General features: G+C 41.2%; 1 protein-coding gene across 10 annotated transcripts in view; it reads left to right on the forward strand.

The window, feature by feature from the left end:
• Positions 1–26,655, forward strand: part of BNC2 (basonuclin zinc finger protein 2) — a 419,967-nt gene that overhangs the window by 382,530 nt on the left and 10,782 nt on the right. For 6 of the 10 annotated variants that reach the window (XM_083482228.1, XM_083482225.1, XM_083482226.1 and 3 more), the window contains one exon: positions 7,708–9,677. In XM_083482228.1, coding sequence (XP_083338354.1) covers positions 7,708–9,677 — 1,970 coding nt within the window. Of the gene's footprint in view, positions 1–7,707; positions 9,678–13,567; positions 14,532–16,960; positions 17,033–23,905; positions 23,950–26,655 lie in introns of those variants that run through there. The other 4 variants (XM_083482230.1, XR_014520626.1, XM_083482224.1 and 1 more) reach the window with 4 other exon arrangements.

Raw genomic sequence — 26,655 nt, forward strand, 5'->3', positions numbered from 1 at the left:
TGCAGGCAGAAAGTCTCAGGTTCAAACTATGGCATTTCCAAATAGGGCTGGTAAATATTCTTGTCTGAAACCCCGAACACCCACGGCAAGTTCCTACAGACAATACTGAGGTACATGGGCCAGTTCATTGATGGTTTAACTGGCTCACAGATTTCTGCTGATGTGAGCAGGGCCGGATTTCAGTTTGATGAGGCCCTAAGCTACTGAAGGTAATGGGGCCCTTTATATGTCCAGCTGTCCTTTGTCAACAACAAATGGTCACTGGTTTTTTTGTGTTGAATATATGCTATATGGTAATTTGTAGACCTAATAGGTATCTAAAGCCATTTGCACATAACAAGATACGTATGTTATCAAAGTAATTGTTCAACTGAAATACAATTAAAAAGAAGTATGTTAATAGTGAAATAATGATTACGCTCTAACTGTATGTAGAGCTTATGTATATATGTAGAAATGTATGTAGGGGACGCGGGTGGTGCTGTGGGTTAAACCACTGAGTCTAGGACTTGCCGATCAGAAGGTCGGCGGTTCGAAACCCCGTAATGGGGTGAGCTCCCATTGCTCGGTCCCAGCTCCGGCCAACCTAGCAGTTCAAAAGCACGTCAAAGTGCAAGTAGATAAATAGGTACCGCTCCGGCAGGAAGGTAAACGGCGTTTCCGTGCTCTGCTCTGGTTTTGCCAGAAGTGGCTTAGTCACGCTGGCCACATGACCTGGGAAAACTGTCTGCGGACAAACATCGGCTCCCTTGGCCAGTACAGCGAGATGAGCGCCACAACCCCAGAGTCGTTCGTGAGTGGACTTAACTGTCAGTGGTCCTTTACCTTTTTTAAAAATGAAAACCAGAGGTTTTAACACCAATTACTGAAAGATCATGAGGTTACAGTGTAAACGGCATTTCCATGCGCTGCTCTGGTTCACCAGAAGTGGCTTAGTCATGCTGGCCACATGATCCAGAAGCTGTTTGCCACATGACCCGGGAAAACTGTCTGTGGACAAACGCCGGCTCCCTCGGCCAGTAAAGCGAGATGTGCATCACAACCCCAGAGTCGTCCGCGACTGGACCTAATGGTCAGGGGCCCCTTGACCTTTAACTGTATGTAGGTTTTATTTTATTTGTTTTTTATCTTATATTTTGGAAATGTACATCCAGGTTTTATTTTCCTTAGTTTTTGGGGGGGCCCAAGAGAGTGGGGCCGTAAGCTATAGCTTGCTTAGCTTATACGTAAATCCGGCACTGCATGTGAGACATTGTGCATAATCTCTTGCTGACTCTACACACTACAGAAGGCACAGTAGCTCTGATTCTTGTAATCTCCAGCAACTTGTTGTGAACTGGCGTGTCCCTATGTCTGGTCAGCCTGAACCAGAGTTTGTTACCTTGAAAGGGTGTGGGCTACAGACCTGATTCCAGAAGGACAACCATTTAACATTTTAATTCCAAGATACTCTTAGAAAGCAGAGCAAAATAATGACATCAAATTGTAGTTTGTGGTGGAAATTATGTAGAGCTTTAGTTTGACAGCGTCTTCGAAAAGATATAGCTGGAGTAGAAACCTGGTGGTAGAAGACATACTTTACTTAGGGCTGCTGTACGTCCAGGATTTGTCCGTCAGAAATAGTGTACAGGTGGAATTTCTGAAAATCGGTAAAAATGTCTGGGAAAACCCAGGCAATCTGGCAACCATGTAGGAAGTTTAGGTTTTTTTGGCGGAAAAGCAAAGTTTAACAACTTTGCTGGGTTCTCACTTTTAGGAAAGCAGGGTTGCCATATTTCAAAAAGTTCAATCTTATGAATGTCTACTCAAATGTAAGTGCTACTGAGTTCACTAGGATTTACCTCCAGGTAAGCATGGGTAGGATTGCTGCCTAAGGATAGGATTGTGCTATAAAAGAAACGTCTTATGTCTGTTATGCATCTTCACATCATTACATGCCATGTACCAAGTAGTCACTTTGTTAATGAAATAAATGCAAACGAAATAAGTTTAAGTACTTCTCAGAAACTATGACAACAGTGACAAAAAGTATTCCCTAAGTGCTTCCCAGAATTACAGTTTTTAAAGGATCTTTTTTCCATTTTAACCTTTTATAAAATTAATTTCATCTCCTGTATGATTACCTTTCAGTGAATGCCTGAGATGTATGCATGTATGCATATATTTGCCTTTAGTTAGCTATGCCAAAAAGCAAATTAGAGAGATATATAACAATTAGCAGTTGGCTAAGGATATTGTAGATCAGAGAATATTTTCAAATCTGCATTAAATGGGGTGGAGGATCAAATCCAAGATCATTTTAGAACAAGCCGCAATAGAAAATGTTGCCTGGAAAACGTTGCTTGTCTCTTAAACAAGGTGTAAAAGCTTCCGTGTCGTATCAAAAAAATGATTTATGAAGCAGAAGCCCTCAGGAAATCATATCGCCTACTTTCTCGTTCCTGTCCACAGGGCACCCCCCTCCCCCAATTAAACTTCTGAAAATTACACTGAATCTTGGTGTGTGAGAGGTCATCTTTTCCAACCCAATTTGTATTGCCTGAGATAATCACTCCGCGTCCATCACTCGTTCATAGATGACCCACACGGTGGGAGAGAGATGTATCCTAACACGTCTTGGTGTGTATCATCGTAACCTTCAGCTCGGCAAAAATCAGAAGATGAATGCAAGATGATTAACTCTGGCACTGTTTCCCTGACCTGGTAATAAATGTGTACATGGTTCTGGAAATATTTGTTCATACCATTAGAGAAAGAGAGAGAGAAATGTATGTTTGTTTGGGCTGAGGGAGAAAATAATTTAGGGTTATAAGTCTTATGCTGTTGGAGGTTCGTATTACATGGTTTAGAGATGCCCCCCCCCTTTTTCTGAAATCAAGAGGGAACAACTAGTATGTAGAAATGAGTCTTAGAAGGCTCGACAAACAGAAGTATCTCCTTAAGCTGCAGGGGTATGGCATGGTGGTCTTATAGAAAGTCTCCGCCTTGATAGTCCATGATTTGCCTGCATGGTCACAATATAATTGTCTGATTCATTAAGGAGTTTGTGGAAATGATTTTGGATTGGAAACATTTGTAATGAAAAGTGGAAGTGTTGCTAAAATTCATTGTCATTGAGAGAAGATCATAAGAGAAGCAAGAGACCACATACATTCCAGAAGCAATGTGAACAGCAAGCCAGGTATTACATTACACCAAGGAATTTGAAGCATAGTCCAAATAGATGTTTGTTTTTGTTTCTTACAACTTTTTTAAAATCTTGAATATTCCTATTTCCCATTATCCAGTTCTGAATTATGACATGCTACCATTTTTTAAAAAAAAAAGTTAGTGTTTTGCAAATATTTAGCTTTTATTATAACACGGCACATGTTTGCTCTACTATATGAAATATTTCAAGCCCGACTCAGTTTTCTGAAATGAAATAGTAGCAAACAAGATGGATTCAGTGATCAGCTGCGATAAAAGCCACTGCTTCATTTGAAGATTTCAAAATAAAAATAGCCTTTGGTTCCCATCCGTGGAAATGTTGATCAGTTCATAATTTATGTTGATGAACATATAGCATGAGCATATAGCCCTAAACAGCCTCGGCCCTGTATACCTGAAGGAGAGTCTCCACCCCCATTGTTCAGTTCAGACACTGAGATCCTCCTCCGAGGGCCTTCTGGTGGTTCCCTCACTGCAAGAAGTGAGGTTACAGGGAACCAGGCAGAGGGCCTTCTCAGTCTGTGGAACGCCCTCCCCATCAGATGTCAAGGCGATAAATAACTACACAACTTTTAGAAGACATCTTGAGGCAGCCCTTTATAGGGAGATTTTTAATGTTAGATGTTTTATTATGTTTTTATATGTGTTGGAAGCTGCCCAGAGTGGCTGGGGCAACCCAGTCAGATGGGTGAGGTATAAATAATCAAAGTATTATTATTAGCATGGCGACATCTTTTTTAAAAAAACAAACAAACAAACCACACAAACACAACTGAAGTTTCACTTGCAGAATTGTTGGCTTTCATGTTGCTATGATTCATTTGAAACAGGTGCAGACTTTAGCGTGTTATGTTAAATGGGAAGGGTGTAGACATGGAAGAAGTAGAGTAAACTCTGAATAACTCTAAACATAAATGGTGCTCTGAACATGCATGCTATATAAACAGAGCTAGGGTTCAGACATAGCATTCAGCATGGCAGTAACATAGGCTGTAAATCTATGAACACTTAACCTGGCTAACTGAACTGAACACAATGAGGCTTACTAGTAAATATACATAAGATCAAGCTGTACATCCATGGCATATTTCAAAGGCTACCCCGGGATGACTGGTCAATTCATTTAGGAAAGGAAAGAGACTTACGAACGCTTTCAGCCCATATGAGGTCATTCATTCTCAGCCGCTCTTGTGAAAAAAATGCTTCCTTTACAAGGCTATGTGGAAATAGCCTGCAGTCATGAGCTAAGGAGAGTTTTGGTATCTGTCTTGCCATGCTACACCAGAGTGGATTGATAAATTAGATTGGATATATTTGCAGTTGTTCTCTAAGAACAGATTTGGGATTGATTTTGGCCATATTCTGTGATGTTGTGCCAGCAGGCGTGACTCTGCTTCCTGTTCCACTGTGTGTGTTTGTGTGTGTGGCCAGACAGTGAGATGCCATTTATGTTAATGGACATTTGCAGGCACATAAAGGCTGTGCTATTTTTCTAGAAAAAAAGAGGTGCCAGAACTCACCATGGTTGCTTCTCTTGTTCACTTATAATGGCTCCCACCTGAGATGTGCAGGAACTGAGTTCTGGTGAGTTCCAGCTGAGGGGGGGGAAGCCCCGCCTACAGAGGTCTTCTGGACAAGAGACCTCTCCTTAACCACCAACAGGTACCACAGGGTAGGGCACACACCAATACAGAACACACTCAAGAACTCTCAGCCAGGTGACTTGTGGGAGTCCAGCAGCCTGCCAGACTATTTTGGAAAAACACCACCTTCCAGCTTTCTGCTTTCCTGTTCTCTACTCCAGTACTGCCCTTGAGTTACACAGTGCTGTTGTCGTTTAGTTGTTTAGTTGTTTAGTCGTGTCCAACTCTTCGTGACCCCATGGACCAGAGCACGCCAGGCACTCCTGTCTTCCACTGCCTCCCGCAGTTTGGTCAAACGCATGCTGGTAGCTTCGAGAACGCTGTCCAACCATCTCGTCTTCTGTTGTCCCCTTCTCCTTGTGCCCTCCATCTTTCCCAACATCAGGGTCTTTTCCAGGGAGTCTTCTCTTCTCATGAGGTGGCCAAAATATTGGAGCCTCAGCTTCACGATCTGTCCTTCCAGTGAGCACTCAGGGCTGATTTCCTTCAGAATGGATACGTTTGATCTTCTTGCAGTCCATGGGACTCTCAAGAGTCTCCTCCAGCACCATACCCAGTGCTAGTTAACAATAAATGGAAGGTTAAGATCATGTGATCCCTTTGTCTGAAGGCTTCGTCCATCTTTTGTGTTCCACCTGCCAGTTTTAAGATCCCACCCCCTGCTTCACCTTGCCAGGCTTCAGAGCCAGCCATGCACATACAGTTCATGCAGACCCTTGCACATGTGCCAGTGTCCATCTTAATTGGCTTTCTAGCATTTCATACTGGCCTGAACACCTGATTGCAACAGAACGTTTCTCCTCCACTGGGGAATATCTCTGGGGCAGTACACATGAAAAATGTTACCTAGGAATGCAAACATGGATTTTGCATTCCATCCTAATACTCTTCACATGTATTCCTTCAGGGAAGGTTGGGGAGACATTTGTTCAGAATCAACCCTGAAATAAACAAGCTCCTTGCATCAGAATGCTGTTGCACATTTCAGCGGGACTTGTATCTCAGTGAATCTTCATAGTGTTGCAACCCAGAAGCAGGCCATGGCCAGGCAGGGTTTTTGAATATCTTCGTGCCATGAAGCGAGTAAGGTTTTACTTTTATACTGAATGTAACTAGTGCAGAAGAGCCTTGATGGGTCAGAACAACAGTCCATCTAGCAGCGGGAAGCACTGGGGAGGAATGCAGCAGCTGTGATTTCCTCTCTAGGAGCTACACACTTGTGCAATCTCTCCCTGAGCAAAGATTTGGCTTCCTGTGTCGTGCAAACTAGGCCCATATGTGTCTAACCACCCTTCCAATTCATACATGCTACAAAAAAGAAATAGCTCATTTATATGCTATTGTGAACCACCCTGTGGTCTTCAGATAAAGGGCAGGATACAAATTTAATAATTAAAAACAGTCTGGCACTATCTCTCTCTCTACACATGGCATGGGCAGCCTAATTCCCCTGGAAACTTTAGAAGTAGACAAGAGGGTATACAGTGGCTTGTTCCCATAGCTTGTGAGTCCCATAAGTTAATTATGTGCTTTGTAAAGGCGTGCTGTGCTTTTTAACTTGGGGGGGGGGAGAAACATAGTCTTTGCCATCATTCTGCTTTTACTGATACTTTGGTTTGTTTTCTAGAAAGCAATAGTCGTGGATCTTTCTGTGTTGTGTTTAAGCCCTACTTAGGGAAGCATCTCAGCAGGAGTCACTAAAACATTCCTGGCTTGGTGCTCAGGAAAAGGTTTGCTGGTGAATTATGAAGGTGGCAACATGGCTGGCAATATCCTAACTAAGAAAGTTGCCGGTGAAATGATGTATTTATTATCTAAACATTCTAGTGCTTTTTAATCCATAGATGCTGCAGTGGAGAGCCTGACATTACAGTGCGGAATTTTTAAGTCCTACCTCGAGGCAAATCTCATACTTACTAGCAAAATGAAAGTGTGAAATGCTTTTTAATGTATATTTAACAACAGATAGTCTGGTGATTACTGATGTGTATTCTCCTTGGACTTTTCTCTTGCTGTCGGAAGGCTGTGTTAAGAGACAACATTTTTACACATTTATGTCAGCTGCAACTATCAAATGTTTAAGAAATATTTGCAACTGTCCTTTATTTTATTTTTTAAATGGCAGAAAGCCATCATATTTTAGCTCTAACCCAACTCAGATTATAGCCAATGGCCTGTAACACACCAGCTCCATGAGTCAAAAGAGTGGGATTTGCCAAGGCTTTTGATGTGAGCTGGTGTAAAATTAAGTTTTAAATATTACTCTAGGAAAAAAAGTAAAATAAAACTTAATATTTTATACTGTACTACCTTTTTAAATTTCTGCCTCAGACAGTTTGAATTCCTAACAATGTATTTTTTTTAATACACTCTCAGTTTCATTTAGATGCATATTTTCCAAAAAGCACATTCTATTAAATTTATTTACTTAAATATTTCCTATAGTGGCACTATTTAATAAGGAATAAAGTGCAGTCTAGCTCTCAGCAAGAGTTCATCTCCCATTCTAATGAATGTTAAACAGTTGCACAGCACAAAGATCTTTGCTGTTAAACAGGCCCTATTGAAGGTATTTTAGATCACAAAGCCCCAGTAGTCTACATTTTGTTTGCTTTGACATTATTAAACCACTCTGTTTCTTTAACTATGACTCTAATTAGTGCATTTGCATGGTAGCAAAGTTTGCTTTGTGGACCGACTCCTATGAACACAGTGTTTGCATGTAGTTTTTCTGAGCTTAGCGTTTGATGAGCAGCCAGCGCAGCGCTTTCAATCGAAGTCGATAATTATGCAGAATCAATAAGGTTTTCTTCTTTTGTGTTTGTCTTTGTTGTTTCTTTGATATGGCCTCTAGGATGCTGCAGGCAAAGTGCTGGACCGCTGGGCCATCATGTCCAGGGAAGAAGAGATTATTACCCTTCAGCAGTTTCTGAGGTTCGGGGAAACCAAATCCATCGTGGAGCTGATGGCAATTCAAGAAAAAGAAGGGCAGGCAGTGGCTGTTCCATCTTCAAAGGCAGACTCAGACATAAGGACTTTTATTGAAAGCAATAATCGAACCAGGAGCCCGAGTCTCCTTGCTCACCTGGAGAACAGCAACCCTTCGAGCATCCATCATTTTGAAAACATCCCCAACAGCCTCGCATTCCTGCTTCCATTTCAGTACATAAATCCAGTCTCTGCTCCTCTGCTGGGTTTGCCACCGAACGGCCTCCTGCTGGAACAGCCCACCCTGAGACTGCGCGAGCCGAGCCTATCGACCCAGAACGAATACAATGAGAGCAGCGAGTCCGAAGTCTCCCCAGCACCTTTCAAGAATGAGCAGGCATCCAGCAGGAACGCCTTGACCAGCATCACAAATGTAGAGCCCAAATCTGAGCCAGCCTCTGTGTCCCCCGTACAGACGTCCACCCCTATCAACGATTTGTCCAAGCCGGAACATACAAAAAGCTCTTTCAGAATTCATAGGATGAGGAGGATGGGGTCAGCGTCGCGGAAAGGGAGAGTCTTCTGCAATGCATGCGGCAAAACCTTTTACGACAAGGGCACCCTCAAAATCCACTACAATGCTGTCCATCTGAAGATCAAGCACAGGTGTACGATTGAAGGCTGCAACATGGTCTTCAGCTCACTCAGAAGTCGCAACCGTCACAGTGCTAACCCCAACCCCCGACTTCATATGCCCATGCTAAGGAACAATCGAGACAAGGATCTCATCCGCGCTACATCAGGCGCCGCTACCCCTGTCATAGCAAGTACAAAGTCCAGCTTAACGCTAACAAGCCCTGGCAGGCCTCCAATGGGTTTTACCACTCCCCCGCTAGATCCTGTGCTACAAAACCCTTTGCCTAGCCAACTTGTGTTCCCAGCTTTAAAGACTGTGCAGCCTGTTCCTCCTTTTTACAGAAGTTTACTTACGCCAGGCGAGATGGTGAGCCCTCCAACCTCATTGCCGACTAGCCCTTTAATGCCAGCAGCTGGCACTGTAGAGCAGCTCCCTCTGCCACCTTCGGAATCAACAGCCCCTGCGTTGATGATGCCCACGCAAGAGGCAAATACTGACCTTGCCCCGAAGAAGAAGCCAAGAAAGTCCAGCATGCCTGTAAAAATAGAGAAGGAAGTTATTGACACCGCCGACGAGTTCGATGACGAAGATGAGGATGTCAACGATAACCGGAGTGTGACTAACGACGGTGGTCATGACAATCACTGTCATTCTCAGGAAGAAATGAGCCCTGGGTTGTCTGTGAAAGACTTCTCAAAAAACGGGAGGAACAGGTGCATTTCGAGGACGGAGCTGAGAAGGGCAGATAGCATGACGTCGGAAGATCAAGAGCACGAGAGAGACTATGAAAACGAGTCAGAATCCTCGGAACCAAAACTGTGCGAGGAATCCATGGAAGGCGACGAACCCATGATGCATGAAAGAAACCACACATCCATGATGAACCACGACAGGCCAGATGAAAACCACCACGGCATTTCCCACCAAGATGAAGTTAAGGTGAAGGAAGAATTTACCGACCCTACCTATGAGATGTTCTACATGAGCCAATATGGACTTTACAACGGGGGCAGTGCCAGTATGGCTGCCCTTCACGAAAGCTTCACTTCAACTTTCAACTATAACAGTCCCCAGAAGTTCTCCCCAGAGGGCGATTTGTGCTCAAGCCCAGATCCCAAGATCTGCTACGTGTGCAAGAAGAGTTTCAAGAGCTCCTACAGCGTGAAGCTCCACTATAGGAATGTGCATCTAAAAGAGATGCATGTCTGCACAGTGGCTGGTTGTAATGCCGCCTTCCCTTCAAGGCGAAGCAGAGACAGGTCAGTAAATACCTCATTTATTAACTGGGTTTTCTTAACTTTGGTTTTAAATTATACCAGCAAACCAAGCACATATTTTATGTAGAATATGCACACAGTACACATATATGAATGACCTCTGTGCAGAGTGAGGGTTCATCTACACTTTGCTCCACACATACTAGACAAAGATCTGGGCTTTCCAGGTCCAGGTGGGGGGTTTTGTCCCAGCACTTTCCCCAGAAACCCCCCCCCCCCCTGCATTTTACCACTGAATCTGAGCCAATGGCAATTACCATATGCTCCAATTCAGCAGAAAAATGCAGGTTTCCCCAAGAAAAGCGCCAGGACAACAACAACAACGCTCAGACTCACCTGGAAAGCTCAGACCTGTGTCTAGCACAAAAGAGTGGGTGAGCCTCAACATTATCTTCATTCCCATTTTTTACCTGGAATAAGAATACAAATATTATGCCATCAACTTATGTAATGATAATAATGCTGTGGAGATACAGTTGGAAATAGATTTTATTAGTACACACAAATGTTTTTGGTGTGCTTGCACACTAGATAGTGGGACTTGCATTAAATCTCTATGTATCTATACACACTGTTATGCGTATAGATCTCCCACTTCTTCTCCAAAGGAATGATTACCTGATATTTTAAGTATCCCATATAAGTTATTTCTGTTGTCTAAGTTTAAAAGCAGGAGATATAAAACCTTTCCGCAGAGGCTGCCACTTCTGTTACATTCATTGTCTTCTTTCTTCAGCTTCCAAGTGAAGTGAAGTTAAAGAAAAGTTCCTACTTAGAATTATCGAAAATTATATGCAGCGGGCAGTGGGGAAGCTCCTATCAAATGTATGCTAAAATAAATAGTGGTCATTTGGTGAAACTGTGCAGCATTTCACGTGGGAAAGCATCAGATATAGTATTAATGCTCAGCGTGCATGATTATATTGATGGAGTGCAGCCTTGGAGACCTGAACAAGGCCCCGTTGAAATGTGTACAGGAAGCAGAGCAGCAGTTGTGGGGGGATGTTCCTTTGCACATGTGCCTGAGTTTTGTTCTCTGCATGTATGCATATCCCCATTCCGTCAGGTGAGCACTATGCGCCCAGATAAAGGGAAACTCAGGCATATTTTTCACCTTAATAACAGCCTTTCATTTCAGCTGGGCACTGGGATGATATCACACTGCAGTTATGCTACGTCGGTTCTGAAAGAGTTCAGTTTAAACGGAAGCAGCTGGCCCTAAATGTTGTAGCTGTTTTTTAAGAAACAGAGTCCCCTTTTTATTATTCCAAAAAGAAAAGTGTAATGTAGATGGAATTTGCCAAAGTGGGTCAGTGGCAGGTTAACATATTTATTCCATATTTATGGAATTAAACACACACATATATCTGCATAGGGTTTCCTTATAATAATAATAATAAGGTAATAGATAGACAAAATTGGGACCATGATATGAAGACAGATACATCATTTAAATGCCACCATTTGGGCTGAATCACTTACCTCCCACATACTAAAATTGTCAAGAAGGCAATGTATTAAATCCCAGTAGCCCCTAGTCGGTTCATCTTATAATTTGCCCCGTTAAGCTGAGCCCCAGTGGGCCTCCCATTGTCTGTTCTTAGCTGTCAGAGCTGAGCGGACAGAACTGAGCAAACAAATCAAAATGGAGGACCAAACACTTCAATTCTGATTCACCACAACCTAGTTAAACAGATATATTTAGGACCTTTTCAGACGTTATGTTTTGTCACATGCTAACTCAGGGAACTGTAGTGTGTTCTAACAAACTTCGATATGGTTTGATCCTGGCTTAAGTGATTTTGATTAGAATAACCCACATTTTCCTAATGGGTGAAGGAGGAGGAAGAGGAAGAACGTGACTCCGATGCTCAGTCCATTTCATTTCTAATCACCTGAACCTTTGTTTAGATAATTTGCTGAACTGGGCAGCTGTGCAAAACTAGTTTTATCTCTCTATTTAATGTGTTAAATGTGCCTTAATTTTAAGCACAATGCTAAGCTTGGCCGGGATCCAAAGAATAGTGAAACTCATTCCATTAGCCCAAAGAAACTTTACAGTTGTTTTTCTCCAACAGAAAATCCCCATGGGCAGGGGATGTTCAAAGGAAAACAAGTTAAGAATTCCACTGAGCTAGTTCGAGCTCATTGTGTGACCTGAAGAAGCTCTTTGGATCGTGATCTATGCTTACTTAAGAGTAAACTCCGGTGGAATTTTGGCAGCAGCTTGGCTTCTTTGTGTTGCAAGTGTCATTGTATGAACAATGATAACCAGCTTTCTAAGATCAGTTTGGCTCTGTGGTTTTGAGAAGGTTTGTGTGGCCAATCTGCTTTGCCTCATGGACTTGGAGTCAAATGGTGTGCAAACAGAAAACGTATGTCTCTCTCCCCCCCTTAAGTCGGGGGGGGGGGGAGAAATAACAAAGTCTATAATATTATTGTGTTCTTTGAAACATAAAAAAGGAGAACCTCATGTATCATAGAAAATGTCTTTGGATAATATATTTAATTGGCAGCAGTGTTGGATGGACAAAACAGAATCTGATAATGAAGTTCATATGCTGCCTATAATGTATTTGTGAAAAGTTATGATCCAAAGATTTAAAGCTAAAAACCCCCTCAATATTCTCTAGCAGCATTCTTCTAGCTAGTTTGTAAATAACAACTCAAAACAACAAATCTGGGATATGTTGAATCCCTAAATATAATGTATACTTCTGTATTATTCTAGCATACAGTGTAGCAGTTTTTTTCCTGCTCAACCATGGAACAAAGTGCAAAGGAAGTTTGTTTCCTTAATTATTTCCCTTATAAACAGGTACACTGGAGTTCCAGAAATTAGTCTGTGAACTTCAGAATTGGAAGGTCTTCATGTAGTGTGCATTGGAAAGTCTGCAAGATGGTTTTGGCTGAAGCGCTGTCTTTCGCCCTAGGAATTATAAACTTTGAACAACAGTCCACATTTCGGTTGTCTGCACAATTTGCCAACGCAGCCTGCATAAATAATAATAATTTTATAAAATTCTAGCAGGTTTCACAAAAGAGCTGGTTACTCAGTATTTCAGTATATGGTGCAGATAAACTATGACTGAAACATGAGTGTGAAAGAATTAGTCAGCGGTCTTAGAGCTGCTTACAAGTTCCTACATTTCTGGAAGAACTCACATGCCAGTGTATAAATGCATTTGAAAGTAGGGCCTGCTTTTCATTGTTAGTTCTTTATATTGACATTATGCCAGTCATTATCTCCAGATAGTGCGGTGAGCGTTTGAGGTAAAATCGTAGCCCGGTGAGCTTTTCTGTAATTTAAGGTTTTCTGGTTGACCTTCTTGGAGATTGTTTCTTAAATGAACTCTTACAGAGGAAGCCCATTAAATGCCTAGCCCTTCAGGTAGCAAGGAAGACCTTGAAGATGTAAACCAGTGTATAGTGCCTTATTGACTCCACTGCCAAATAAGTGGAATAATAACACTGAGTGGAGAACTTATTTCAGTCACCTTAATGGGCTGTTAACTTTAGAACCCAATTATAGCCATTTCAGCACTAATTGCTGTACCAGAAATGTGAAACATCCAGCCTAATGTGCACATGAAGAATGTCACATTTTAACACCATATTTAAGACGGTGTTTGACTGAGCACCTTCATGGAAATAATACTGAGTATTCTTTTAAATATTCTGGTAAACTCGCCAGCTTATGAAGTGTCCTTTAACGATGCCATTTCAAACAGTTGTCACTCTGCAAGGAAGAACCAAGGAATGGAGGTTCCACGAAGCATTCTTTAAAAATTTAGTATTTTCCTATGACAAAAGAGGCTTCGTTGTTATACAGAGATTAAGTATTTCACTTGAAGTATTTTTGTTTCTCACAGCAACAGCTAGTTCATTGGGAACTGCACAATCAAATTCCCACCAATCAAGGTATGGGTCCTATCATTCATAGCATCCTTTACCCTCTCTTCTGCCAGTTCAGGAATCAGGCAGGCAAGGGAACCCATTGACGACGATGTTTGAAATGGAATCTTTTCAAAGCTGTATCTTCTGTAAATCGTTTCCCTGGACTATTCCGTTCCAAAAAATAAATAAATGCATTTCTCTTCCCAACCTTCAGTTTTAGCCTTTCTGCCCTTTCCCCTCATGTCAAAAGGTAGCAGAAACATTATTGACAATCAGCAATGGCAAAGGACAATGTCTCAAGACTATAGAACAACCCTAAGAAAAATGAAAGAGGGACCCTGGAAGGATCATCTTTCTTGCCTATTAGAAGAGTGCTTATTGAAGGGTCATGGGGGTGGGGCAGTAGTAGAAATGGGAAAGATATGTCATTTTAGGCAGACAGATGGGGAAGAAGTATAGAATTGTAATAGCCCTCCTATCCTTTGCCTTTTGAGGCTTTTGCATGCAGAAAGACGACCATATTTAGAATACTCTTTGGCCAAGACAGTGTAATTCACCCATGGGGATCAGTGATTTCCCCCATGCCCTCTACAGGCAGGTGATGAAAACCTTTGGATCAAACTGTCAGGCTTCTCCCCTCTTATAAGAACTCAGTCCTGCCTAGTATTAAAGAAGAGCTACATGACTTTGTAGCCCATCAGCTGTGCACTTCAAAGTACAAGGAGCACAGGGAAGCTCTGTTTTTAACTTCCTGCTTGAGACTGCAGTTGCAAGGGGATTTCAGGTGAAGGACCACACTTTATGGTTTGTGGGCTACATTTGCCTTGGTGGGACACAAGTTGTATTGACAGGCTTTAAAATGAATGAAAGTTGCTCCTTTCTTTCTTTTTATCAGCCCAAGGCCTGCTAAAGTTAATATCCATTTTCTATTGCTATCAGCAATTGGCAATGAAAATCTTTCTTTCTTTCTTTTTACTTTGGGTCTGGTTACTTCATGTTACTTCACTTTTTATTTCCTAAATTTATGTAAAATACATGCACTTCCAACAGCTCCAAGTTGCAAAGAAAGGAACTTTATGCTTTGCCTTTCTTTGAGTGAAGGATGCTAATTGTTGAAGTTTGTTTTTAAATTTTCGCAGAACCAAAAGCATGTGTGTTTGTCTGCAAGGTGGGAAAGGTGATTGAGCCCCATGAATAAATTTAAAAACAAAATAATATTTGCTCAGGGTGACTTATAAATAAATATGAGGCAACTATTGGTGCCAAGTGTGATTCTGCCATTGGGTTGCTAGTTAAATCAGTCCAGATTTAAACTTGTAAACTCCTTGATTTGTATGGAGAAAGACATCTGTATTTGGTTTATTAAAACCTGCTGATGTTTCCAGAACTAAATTTGTGTGTAGATAGGCCTCTGGGTGGTTATATCAAGAAAGCGGAAGCATATACAACTTGCTCATCTAGTTACCTGACTTCCAGCCCTGTACAGGTGTGCTTGAATAAATTAACATCAAATACCTCTGATGAGCCACTGCATACATTATCAACAAAGGTGAAGATGTGAAAACATGCTACCTGCCTCCTGTTATCACCTCTTCAACACAACAGCAACCTTCCCCCCCTTTTCCCAACCATCCCGCTATGTTTGGAAACTTATAAAGCAAACTTTTTGAGATTGCTTTTCCAAGAAATGTACGCAATTTGGGAATCCCATAGCTACAAAAAAGAAGGTACTTTATAGTAGTTTGTAGTTGCCTTAAATCTATTTTCAGTTGGCTGTGGCTTCCAACTCTGTAGATGAAGACATAGCGTATAGCTCTTTGGGTAATCATTTCATCAGACAACTTTAAATAGTTAGTGAAATCGTGTTTTTCTTTCTTTTAAAAAAGATACCTGGACTTCAGTTGGTGCCCTAACTAGTAGCCCATTCATCTGGTTAATGGGCACTGCTCTGCAGGCCTAGGAACTAGTTTCTTGTCTTGGAGAATCTAACATACAGACCAAACTTTCTTTTTATTTACTAATGTCCTCCTCAGTTAACTTCATTGCTATCTTCATGGGGGGGAGATTCAGAGGTAGGTTCAACCATAATGTCTATCATTATTACTACAACTACTACTACCATTATACTGTCGTTTTCAGAACTCGCTTGGTTTGAAAATGGCTATGAATCTCATTGTAATTTCAGACTCCCAACAGTACCAAGACTTTACAAGGGCTGGCAAATAATAAATCCAGCACAAAGTTTTTAATCCAGTGACCTTGGCAAATCCCTGTTTCTATTGAATAAAGGCATTTCTGGTTGAACATGAGTTCCTTAGATACTTCCCATTGGTCCCCCTTGAACACTGTCCTGATCACATGGCTGCTCATTTGCAAACTGTTCTCAGGTAACATTCATATATATATTTTAAAGTGCGCTATTAACTGCATCTAAAAGTGTCATATAAAATGTAAAGCACTATCACTTTAAAGGCAGCTGGAGCCCTCCTTGAAAGGGGGAAAATATCAGCGTGTGTAAGTTGGCTGAAATCAATTGTCTTCACAAAGGTATGCAGAGATATAATGAAGTTGATAGAAAAGCTGATTGTTCTGTATGTGTTTGTAGTGTTAGAATAGTATCTAAATCCACAACTAGATGCAATTTAACTGTAACCAGGCAATTTTAAAACAATGCAACCCTGTCAAATAAATTGATATTGCAGGAAAGTTAAGCTAAAGCATGGCGTTAATGGCTTTTCTCAGAGAGCTTCAGGTGCCTTTCTTGAGACATAATGAAGACCATATACGCTGGTGCAGAAGAAGAAAGAAATGGGAATTGTGAAAAAAGAGGGGTTTTGCTAAGTCTAAATATATGCTATCCTGTAAAGATTAGGACAGTCAGCAGAGATAAGAGACAGATTAAAAGCACTTGTTAAACAAAGCCATGCACGAAGGAAATCTTTACCAGAATCCATGTGTTTCACACTCATTATTACAGATGAGAATTTCTTGTATGACTGAACCATATGGCCATTATGTGGCTTTTCCAGAAGTAGCTCCCGAGAACTGTTTTCCTCTTGGTTTTTAGCTCTGCAAATGCATCATCTGTCCCAACCCCCCTTTTCCCTTTTAAAAAGAAAATTAGCAGTTAAGGCCAGCTATGGCAGCTTTTAGAAACTCAATATTTACCTGGCAGTTTACCATTTAGTGAAGTGTGCCATAGCAGTTATTACCCTATTAGAGAGAGAGATTATTGGATAGAGCTGTAGTATCTTCAAAACCAGTCTGAGAGAAGAAGCATAGAGATGGAGATAGCAGCCTGTTTGTTGACATTTCAGTGGTGAGCACTATCCACAAGATTTGAAACCAATCTCTTTTCTGTTTTCTAGGAACAAGAATTTGTAAATAGATACTCCGCTATGAATGTTTAAAAGAAAACTTCCCTTAGCACAAAAAGTGAGGTAAATTCGGAACTCGTTTCACATTTAAGTTTGTCTTTTAAAGCCCTTTTTGATCATGAAATCATCGCCGACAGTTTGCTATGGTCAACAGACCAGAAATAAACCATACTGTACACCAAAATATTAAATATGAGACAAATACAAAAGTGTAACTTAACAGCAGCAGCTCAGTTACATATAGAATAACAAATAACTTGGGGTAATGCCCTATCTTTTTAAAACAACAACAAACAAACCAATCCCTATTGTACTGTGTAATAATTTAGCTTTCTTGTGGGCTCTCTGGCACAAGCTGAAATGGGGCAGGAATAGCTGGGTCTGTCAAGAGGAAGAGGGCTGTGAGATTTTTGGGGGGAGGGAGGGAGCTCTGGTGGTGATGGAGAAGAGGGTCTCGTGCCACTGTGGCCAGGCTCCTCTATAAGACAAGGGGAGTTAGCTGGCTAGGTCCTGATCTGCCACCTGAGAACAGGCAGCCGGCAGAGCCAACTAAGGGAGAGGCAGAGATTTTGGACACAGATTTTGCCACCGAGGGCACACAGCCCCTACTCAGGTCGGAGCAGTCCTTTGCAAGTGCAGTCCTCTTGCCCGGAATAAGAACTGCGCAAATGACTGGTCCCATCCCACTCTTTAAAAGCAGAGAAGGAAGAGCACACCCACTCTTTGGGACAACATAGTCACTTGTGCCTGGCTCCATGTCCTAGAATTGTGCTTACAAGTTGTTGAACCTTGCGTACTGCCCTTCTTGCTGAATCGGAGACTGTGCTCTGACTTCACCAACAAAGCTGCTGGGATTTCCAGAGCCGAGAACAAGTCTTTTGTTTGAGGACTGAAGCTAGGGCAGCTTTTTAAAATGTAGCTTTCTCCCATAAGAAGTGTTATCACTGCCTATATGAAGAAGAAAGCAAGGTTTTAAAAAGCTTTCCGTTTGCCCAAACTAGTCTTACTGTAAAAACCTATCCGTAGGTTGCACTGCAAATGTGTATTTGTTTCTGAGGAGTGAAACAGAGGAAGGTGAGCAGGCTAGGATTTAGTTAGGTAGAATGTTGCGTTAGTTCATTACTTTTCACAATCTTCCCAGATTTAAACCTCTTGTGTCAGATTGTATGGTTTGAAGTTGTAAATTCAGGATAAAAAGTTGTTATACTAGGCCTTCTACATTATGAAGTTCCTCACTTCTTGTATTAACTGCTTTCCAGCTGAGCCCCTTTCTCTTATCTGCTTTCTTTCCTATGGAAAACTCTCAGGCCGGTGTCTAAACTTGAGAGATCTTAGCTAAAAGCAGAAAGGAGAAGAGAGTTAATGTTTATACCTGGCTATTTCAAGTCATGTTTTTTGCATTGTTGTATTCAGACAGTTAAAAAGAACAAGTCATCTTTAAATCCATTTTTTTAAAAAAAATATACTGACAGCCACCAATCTTGTTTCCTACAAGTAAGGAAAAGAACAAGTTGGATCGGTTAGCTGGGCCCTTGATGTGTGACAAAGATCCATTAGCGATCACACAGTGAGAAAAGGAGCCAGGTTGTTAGTAGAGGGGACAGCCCTGACCGCCAGATATAGAAGCAGCACTAATTCTACAGCCTTTTTAGCCTGTACCGTCACAAAGAGGGCACAGCTGGGTCACTCGGCTCACTAGTAATTGTGTTTTACAGACTTCTAAAGCAATTGGCTCAGTCAGTCCCAATTCAATAAAAGTGGAGAGCGAGAGCACTTTTGTTCTATTTTTTTTACTTGAAATTATTTCATTCAGCAGTCTGTCTTTTTTATTACCAGGACTTGACATTAGCACTCCAAGCTATATTAGCATCCATTTCAGCAGTTCAGTAATGGTATTAAAAAAACACTTAACTTCAACGGTGAATGGTTGTATGACAGTGCCATAAAAATCCACATTAAAAAAAACTTATGTATTTGTCCCTGCAATTTTTCCCCCCTCACTTGTTTAACCGCTTCAAAACTGTGCTGTCATTTGCAAAAAAAACTTTTTGCTCTGACGGAAACCCAAGAGAGACCAGCTCAACTGCTCTCCTCACCCCCTCGTTTCCCAGAAGTGGGGAGAAATGAGAGCAATTTAAAGGCAAATAAAAATAAAAATCCAGGAGCCCAAATGTCTGTTGTTTAGGAACTGGAGGGAAATAACCCTCCATTTACCACATCTGTTCCAAAACATACTGATGTCAATGAGTATTTGCCTGTTGGGTTCAATAGGTAATTAAAACAGAAGCCAACCAAGGAAGGACTAATAAACTCAAAATACCTGAGGTAAAAGTGTTTGGCACCTTGCGCCTTTGTGGGACTTATTTTGAACCCAGCACTCTCTCAGTACTTGGAATGAGACCTTAAGTACCTTGGCAATGCAGGATGCTCATAAATGACAACATTAGGTTCTAAATTTTGATTAAACCTTCTGTAATTAATCAATGGTAGATATGAAGCAGTTGTTGGGGTCCAGAGCTGCAAAATGCTCGAGACATAAAACATTACAAAGTAATTAGAGCGAGCTCCTTCACCAGAGAAAGGATTGCCTTCAATAAAGAGGTAAATGATAGCACCGTGTTTATTGTGGACGTAGGCAGCCAGTGCAATATGATAAACTGCAGGAGATACACATATCAGTAATCATCTGCATTATTAGTGTCATTAATCATAATTCTAAAAATATGACAGCAGCCGCCAACTTTTGACCAATTTTCCTTCTGCCTGTTGGCCGTTATAACTTCACTAATAGACCGCAGAGCTCCTGTGTGTGTGGCAGTTTTGCATTGAGAATGGAAGGTTAATTATATTTCAGCTGCTGATTCCTTCTCTCCTTGGAAAAGCCTTAGCACTTTGACAATCCCAGGAGCTTGCTGCTGTTAAACCGGTAAAACTTCTTTATTGAAATTTTCTTTGTTGGTCAGGAGTGAGTAGATGTTTCAAATGAGATATAAGCGCCAGGCTGGGACGGTTGCTCACCATTCTTGCTGTAAGGTAATCCTTGGAAGCCAAGCTGAATTCATACTTCCCTCTTTGCTTGGGCCTCCGGTGGATAGGTTTTTCTTTTTTTTTTTCTTTTTAAAAAAATGTCTCTCAGAATTTAATAACCAATAGCAATAGTTAGTACAGAACAATTTCGTGGGATCCCAGCACTTCAATCTGGAGCTGGCGCAGATACCCTGGTGGTGGTAATCAGCCATTGAAGCACAGCTAGACGACTACTAAAAATATCATAAGAAACAGTGTGTGTGTGTGTGTGTGTGTGTGTGTGTGTGTGTGTGTGTGTGTAAGAGAAAGACAAAGTCAAGATAACAAGCACAGTGTGTTTAAAATACTGTCAACGTCCAACAGTAGTCCGAGACACCTTTGGACTAAGGAGGCCACCCCCCCCCTCATCCTTCAGATAGCCATTTCAGGGAGTGTAGGTGCCTTCAAAGGGGGGAAGTTGCTAGGGGAACATTTCCCCACGAACTTCTTTTAGTCAGTTTATCTTAGAACCCAAGCCAAAGTAACTCTGATCCAAGAATGCTTGACTTCATTATATAATAATCTTTATTGTCATTGTCCCATACAGAACAACAAAATCTACAGCAGACATTCAAAAGCCAACAAGCCTGCTATCCCAGCCTGGTTAGCCCCCTAAAAACTCTGATACCCCACAATTAAATACAATATACTCTCATAGAGACTACCTGCGTTTAAAACCAAAATCGCATTTGGATAGAAACTGTTTCTCAAGCGGCTAGTCCTAGTCTTTATAACTCTGTACCTTCTTCCAGAAGGCAGAAGCTGAAAGAGATCATATCTCTGCAGCTTTCTTATGGCACCTGGAAGCATAGATTTGATCCAAGGTGGGAAGAGTGCGCCCAATTGTTCTCTCCGCAGTCTTTACAACCCTGGACAGCATTGTTTTTTCCCTGACCGTGCAGCTCCAAAACCACACACACAGACCATAAGTTAATACACTCTCAATAGTACAATGGTAAAATGCTATCAACAGGTCCTTTGAAAGATTATTTTTCCGGAGGATTCTCAGAAAATATAACCTCTGCTGCGCTCTATTCATCAGGTCTTTACTGTTTTCTCCCCAGGTTAGGTCATCTCTCAACTCCATTCCCAGAAATTGGAACACCAAGACCTGTTCCACACACTTCCCCTCAACTTCCACATTCCATATGACTTCCATCATTTCAAATGCAGTCCAAGTGTTATCCACGGTCCTTATCCTAAATTAACAAGTAGCCCATAGCACAATGCCAGCTTATCCAACAGAAAATGGCATCAGTTTTAGGAGTATTTCTCCAAGCTTTAGTTTCACCCTAACTCAGGGGGATTATATTGTAAAACTTGTTACCATTTTACTCATTTTGGTTTGTAACAGGAGGCCATTATCTCAGATAGGCATGCATGTTCATCACACCTTGACTGTAGCATATAGTAATAAGCTTACATTCATGGGCTGAAGTTTAGCACATAAATGTACGTTACAATCATATGATATGGAAAGCTGAACTGTGCTGTTCACCCGATCAAGCAGCACAGTTCCCCTTGTCATATCATCTTGCAACAGAAGTGCTTTTTCGGCAGAGGAAGTTCACGCATTTCACCGTGAGTCATAAAAGGGAGACTAATCAACTGATGGGCATGCATGTGTGAGCAGTCTCCTTTTCAACCATTTCCTTTCAAAGTTCTGCATATATCCAGAATTTAATTCAAAGTGCATTCCAAAGTGTGCTGCAAATTCTCCAAGCCTGCTAGGAGCAAGGTTATGCCGGAGACTTTATATGTTTTAGTTGCCTTACATGAACATTGTAATCACTTAAAGGGATTTGCACCACAGTGAACCAAAATAGCCACATAGCATCACAGGGACATCACTCCATCTATTTTTTTCTGAGGTCGTCGTTATTATTTCTAATATAAAATAATAATTTTTATCTTCTATATGACCCTTTAGCAGAGCTCCTAGCAGAGCTGTTTACACACTAAAAAGGCACAAAATATATCACAGCCTATATATTTCCCTAGCCTGCTCCTTTGGAATGGGGGAAGAGGGATTGCAGAACTTGCCTAAGTGATGTGTTGGAACACAAGTACATTGTGAGTGGCATTCCAATACAGCACCACAAAAACATTTTTAGGGTTTTGCTTTTCGTTTTGCAATTGAGCAGTATATAAATTAAGCAAAATAATAAATGTTATACCACTGCAACAGGCAGACAAGTCAACTTTAAAATATCAAAGACTGGGATTTTGGCCATTTTTTTGTTATTTGTTCGCCAACCGGTGGACAAGGTGGCACCGGACTCAGTTCAGAGATTCCCAAACAGTGTAACAAATGCCTGCTTGGGTGTTCTGATAAGAAAGGGGAGGAGGATGTCTGGATTAAATATTTCATTTTAAAAATCACTCTCACTTCAAAATATGTTCTGAGAAATAAATCTCAGGAAGTTGTTATTCATTGAGAAGGAATTTTGCTTTTTGTGGATAGCCTATAAAAAAGCCACCGGAGTTATGTTCCACAGGTATGTATGAAGCTTTTGTGTGTAGATGAAAAACCTAGATAATGGCAGGGGCCTGATGATACCAAGCAATGAGGTCTGTGAAGCTGGCCTGCCTAAACTGCTGCTGTCTTCTAAATCTGAGAAAAAATGGTGGATAAATGTTGATAATTTTGGTCGATCTTTTCGTTTAAATTTTCTAGACCAGTTTGCATCCATGCAGCTGGTAAAGCGTCAGGTTGACATGTCACAATGAAACTTACAAGCGCTCCTGAATAACTCTGGCAACTAACGCCAGTGGTTGTGCTTCTTGTTTGTAATGCCTTTTGATCTTTTAATGACCAACAATAGTAATATATTTAGAACGTGCCTTGACCTTGATGCTTGTGAGCACATGCAGCTGTTGGAAAAATGTAATTCTGTTCACACCGTAAGAGCCATCTCTTTTAACACCTCAACAGGTATGTACTGAATTACCAGGCTGTTCTGGAGTGCAGCGCTCTCAGGTCTTGCTTCTATGACAGAACTGCACTAGCAGATGACATGGCAGACAGAAAACTCCACGCTAAAACCTCTTGCATGACCTGCCCAAACATCATAATATCACTATCAGCAGAAGCGTGCATTCCTTGGTGATAACAAATTGCTTTTCCTTTTACTCTGGCTCTGCATTTTGTATGCAAAAGTCTTGGCCACCCCTGCCAGCAGCCCAATAATTCTTGCTAACATCTTCCGAGTTACAGCATTTATAAAGTTGCAAAGTGGGGTAAACAAACCATCTGTTTGGCTTTACCATATATGTCATGCTCTCTTATTAGCATATTACGATTCATTTAGTAAACAAATTTGGTGATTTTGTTCATGTCAAAGTCAGAGGGAGCTTGAAGATGATTAACATTCCTGGGACAGGCACATTAATACATTGCTTCCTCTGCAAAGTTAAGTGGCTTCTCGGGAGAATCGCCCCTTGTTGACAAGATGAGACTGTCAATTTTGTTTGCCTGCCACATTAGGGGCCATAAGGGGATGGCAAGCTCTGAGAATGAGGAACGGTGGAGGCAGCATCATTCACTGCGAATTGAGAAAAGAAGTCTAATTCTGATAAATGGTCGACCCCAATACATCCTACCTGTTATTACAACAGACGTGCCGTATCTGTGCAGTAAATTAGTTAAACCCCTAAAGAGTTTGGTGAGAGCTTATCTTCAAGTGAATAATTTGAGTGGAGAGGGAGCTGTCTTCGTGACCAGTGTGAATGATTTGTTTCATATTGAAAGGGATGGTAATGACTGGGGCTCCGCGTCTAATTTGCAAGAATTTGCTTGTCCTTTATTTCCCGCATTTAATAAGCACTTCTTTACTTCTTCTTCTTCTTTTCTTTTCTTTTTTTTAATAGGTGCTGAACTGTATTTTACCTTTTGGATTTTCTTCCAATGAAAGGTTAATATTTTCTCAGATTCTATGCAATTCATAAAAAAAGCTTTAGAAACAAATGTCGCTTGTGCTGCTGGAGTAGAATGTTTTGCATTTCACTGGGCAGCAAAGTAGTGCCCTGTCTACAGCCACTGCTCTGAAACGCTGGCAATGGGGGGAAAACTACCATTAAGCATCACCAGTTATGGACACATCAGATACTGCATGCACACAGCAAAATATGAAGATATACTCTTCAGGCCTCTATGGGTACCCAATTTTTCAGTGCAAGAAAAGGCAAGGTGAAAGGCAGTTTCTGTGGTGCTGGGAAGATAAGATTAAGAAATAAGAAAGTTTTGGTTTCCAGTTTTTGGGTAAAATCAGAATGCCATATCTGCTCACAATCATGACAAAGGAGTTGAGGGCTTCCTTCTGTTTAAAGGAAACATCAGGATTTATCTGTTCTTGTAAATTTGCATACTGAGACAGATTTTTCATTCTGATGTTTCCATTTAGATTTCATGCAAGTCTGTAGCTGACTGATCTTTTACACCTTTGTGGAAATTCCCTGCCTGAATTTTCAGCTTTTGGGAATAAAAGCGGCTCCCTCGCCCCCTAACATTTGCGCAAACCTAAGGAGAGGCATAAAGGCAACATTGTACCAGATTATTCAGTATAAAGTCAACCTGCACCCACCTTTCATTGTGTTGGCCAATGAATGCAATGCACTGGGTTACCTGATAAGCACTCGGTCTTGGTTTTAAATTTCATTAAATTAACTGTTAACCTTTAAAATAAGGATAGGGAACCTGTGGCTCTCCAGATGTTGTTGGACTTACAACTTCTTTCATCCCTGACCATTGACCAGGCTGGTGTTTCAGTCCAACGACATTTGGAGGGCCTCAGGGTTAGCCACCCTTGCTTCTAATCGTATTCGGCAACCATAAATTATTTTCTGGCTATTCTGTAATTATTCTCCTCCCCTTTGGGCCACCCTCACTACAAAACATCTGACTATTGAATATTTAAATGCACAGTGGATCATAGCTTTGGCTTACACATTTTCCCACAAGCTAAGCTTTGTTTTGAATTTCAGGCCAAAGTAAACATACAAGCATAAACAAGGCAAAGACAAAACTCCATCACTTTGTTTTTTGGGGAAAAAACAACGGGATGCCATTAGTTTTATATGCATATAGACAGAACCATAGACTGCTTCCAGTAGTGCTTGGAGTTTGTATGCCAAAAAGAGAAAGGATTGTTTTTGGAGATGAAGGCTTTTGCATAGCTAGTCACAGTTATGCAGCCCACCTGAATGCATCTTCAGATACAGGGTACATACACTCACAGAAGGCAAAATAAGAAAAAATTAAATTAAATCCCTAAATACATCAACATTAAATACAAAATAATAGTTCTCTGTCAATTTCTTTCATGCAGTACATCAAAAGAGTAGTAAGGTTCTTACTAATAAAAGTGGAAAATTACCTAGGAGTCTATTTTATTTCCTTGTTTACTCTTGTGGGCTGAAGAATCAGACACTTCCAAGGACAGCCTCTAGAGGAAGAGATTTTTGAAAGGCCTTGCCGGCCAAATGGAGTGGAGGAAGGCAAATGATTATTGGTTGTTTGGTTTGGGGAAGGGGGCGGGCAAAGGTGCCAGGAAGTCTTTTCATGGAGCATAGAAATGTAGATGTTTCACAGAGTGGGGAACCTGTCTTATCTGCCCTCCCTGCTGATACACGACCCTTGCATTGTGTATATGTACCATGAATAGCTGAAATTGGGTGTCCGTCTTTAGTTAGCAAAAATTATATACTGCTTGATTGTTTAAAAAGAAGGCCTCTTAAGCAGCTGAAACTTCTTAAGACTGCTGAAAGTCTCAGGCAAGTTTTGTAGCTATCTGAAATCTCAGAGATATACCGATACTCAGCTAAATGTGTGCAGCGGCCTTCAGACAAACACTCTTTGGCGTATGTTGGGGTTAGGGTTAGGGGGTAGCTTCGGAGAAATATATGAATACTTATGAATTTATCTGAAATTGTCAGTATCCATATGTGGATGTCACATTCACTCAATTTGTGGCATTTTCTGTAACACCTGTATTATTAAAATATTTGATGAAATGGCTAGGTTAGTCTCAGTACAAAAAATATTATAGTCCCCAGTCTTCTTAGAGGCTTTGAATTCATAGACACTAAGGATGTAAGACAATGGAACTATTGGAACTGGTTTTGTAACGATGCTGACAATTTCTAGTAGATTCCTTCCATCGTATAGCAGATTCCAGCATTGTAGGGCGAAGGAGTAGAAACAGGAGCCAACTGCTAGGGACCGTGGTTCCTTTGCGCCCCCCCCCCCATAAAATATTTGAGGGAACCAAAAAAACAAAACCCAAAGTTGATGGACATTGCCATTCAAATGGTGTGCATGTGCCAGGTCTTGTGATCGATTATATGGGGCGGGGATTATCTGGGTCCCTCCAGTATTTTATACTAGTTGACACCCCTGGGAGTACATGATGCTTGGGTCCCTTTCCAACTCTGCAATTCTGTGGTTCTATTAATCTTCTTATATCCTTCTTTTATTTCATTGTGGGACTTAAGGCCACATACATATGGTTCCCAGGCAGTCTCCTAGCCAGGTGCTGGCCAGACCCAGACAGGTTTCGCATATGTGCTTTCAGACATGCTCTGGGATAGTTTACTTGGTCTATTGTAGCTAGATGACATTT

This window comes from Podarcis liolepis (genome assembly GCF_965112155.1).
Source record: "Podarcis liolepis genome assembly, chromosome: 17".
NCBI classification, from domain to species: Eukaryota; Metazoa; Chordata; class Lepidosauria; order Squamata; family Lacertidae; genus Podarcis; species Podarcis liolepis.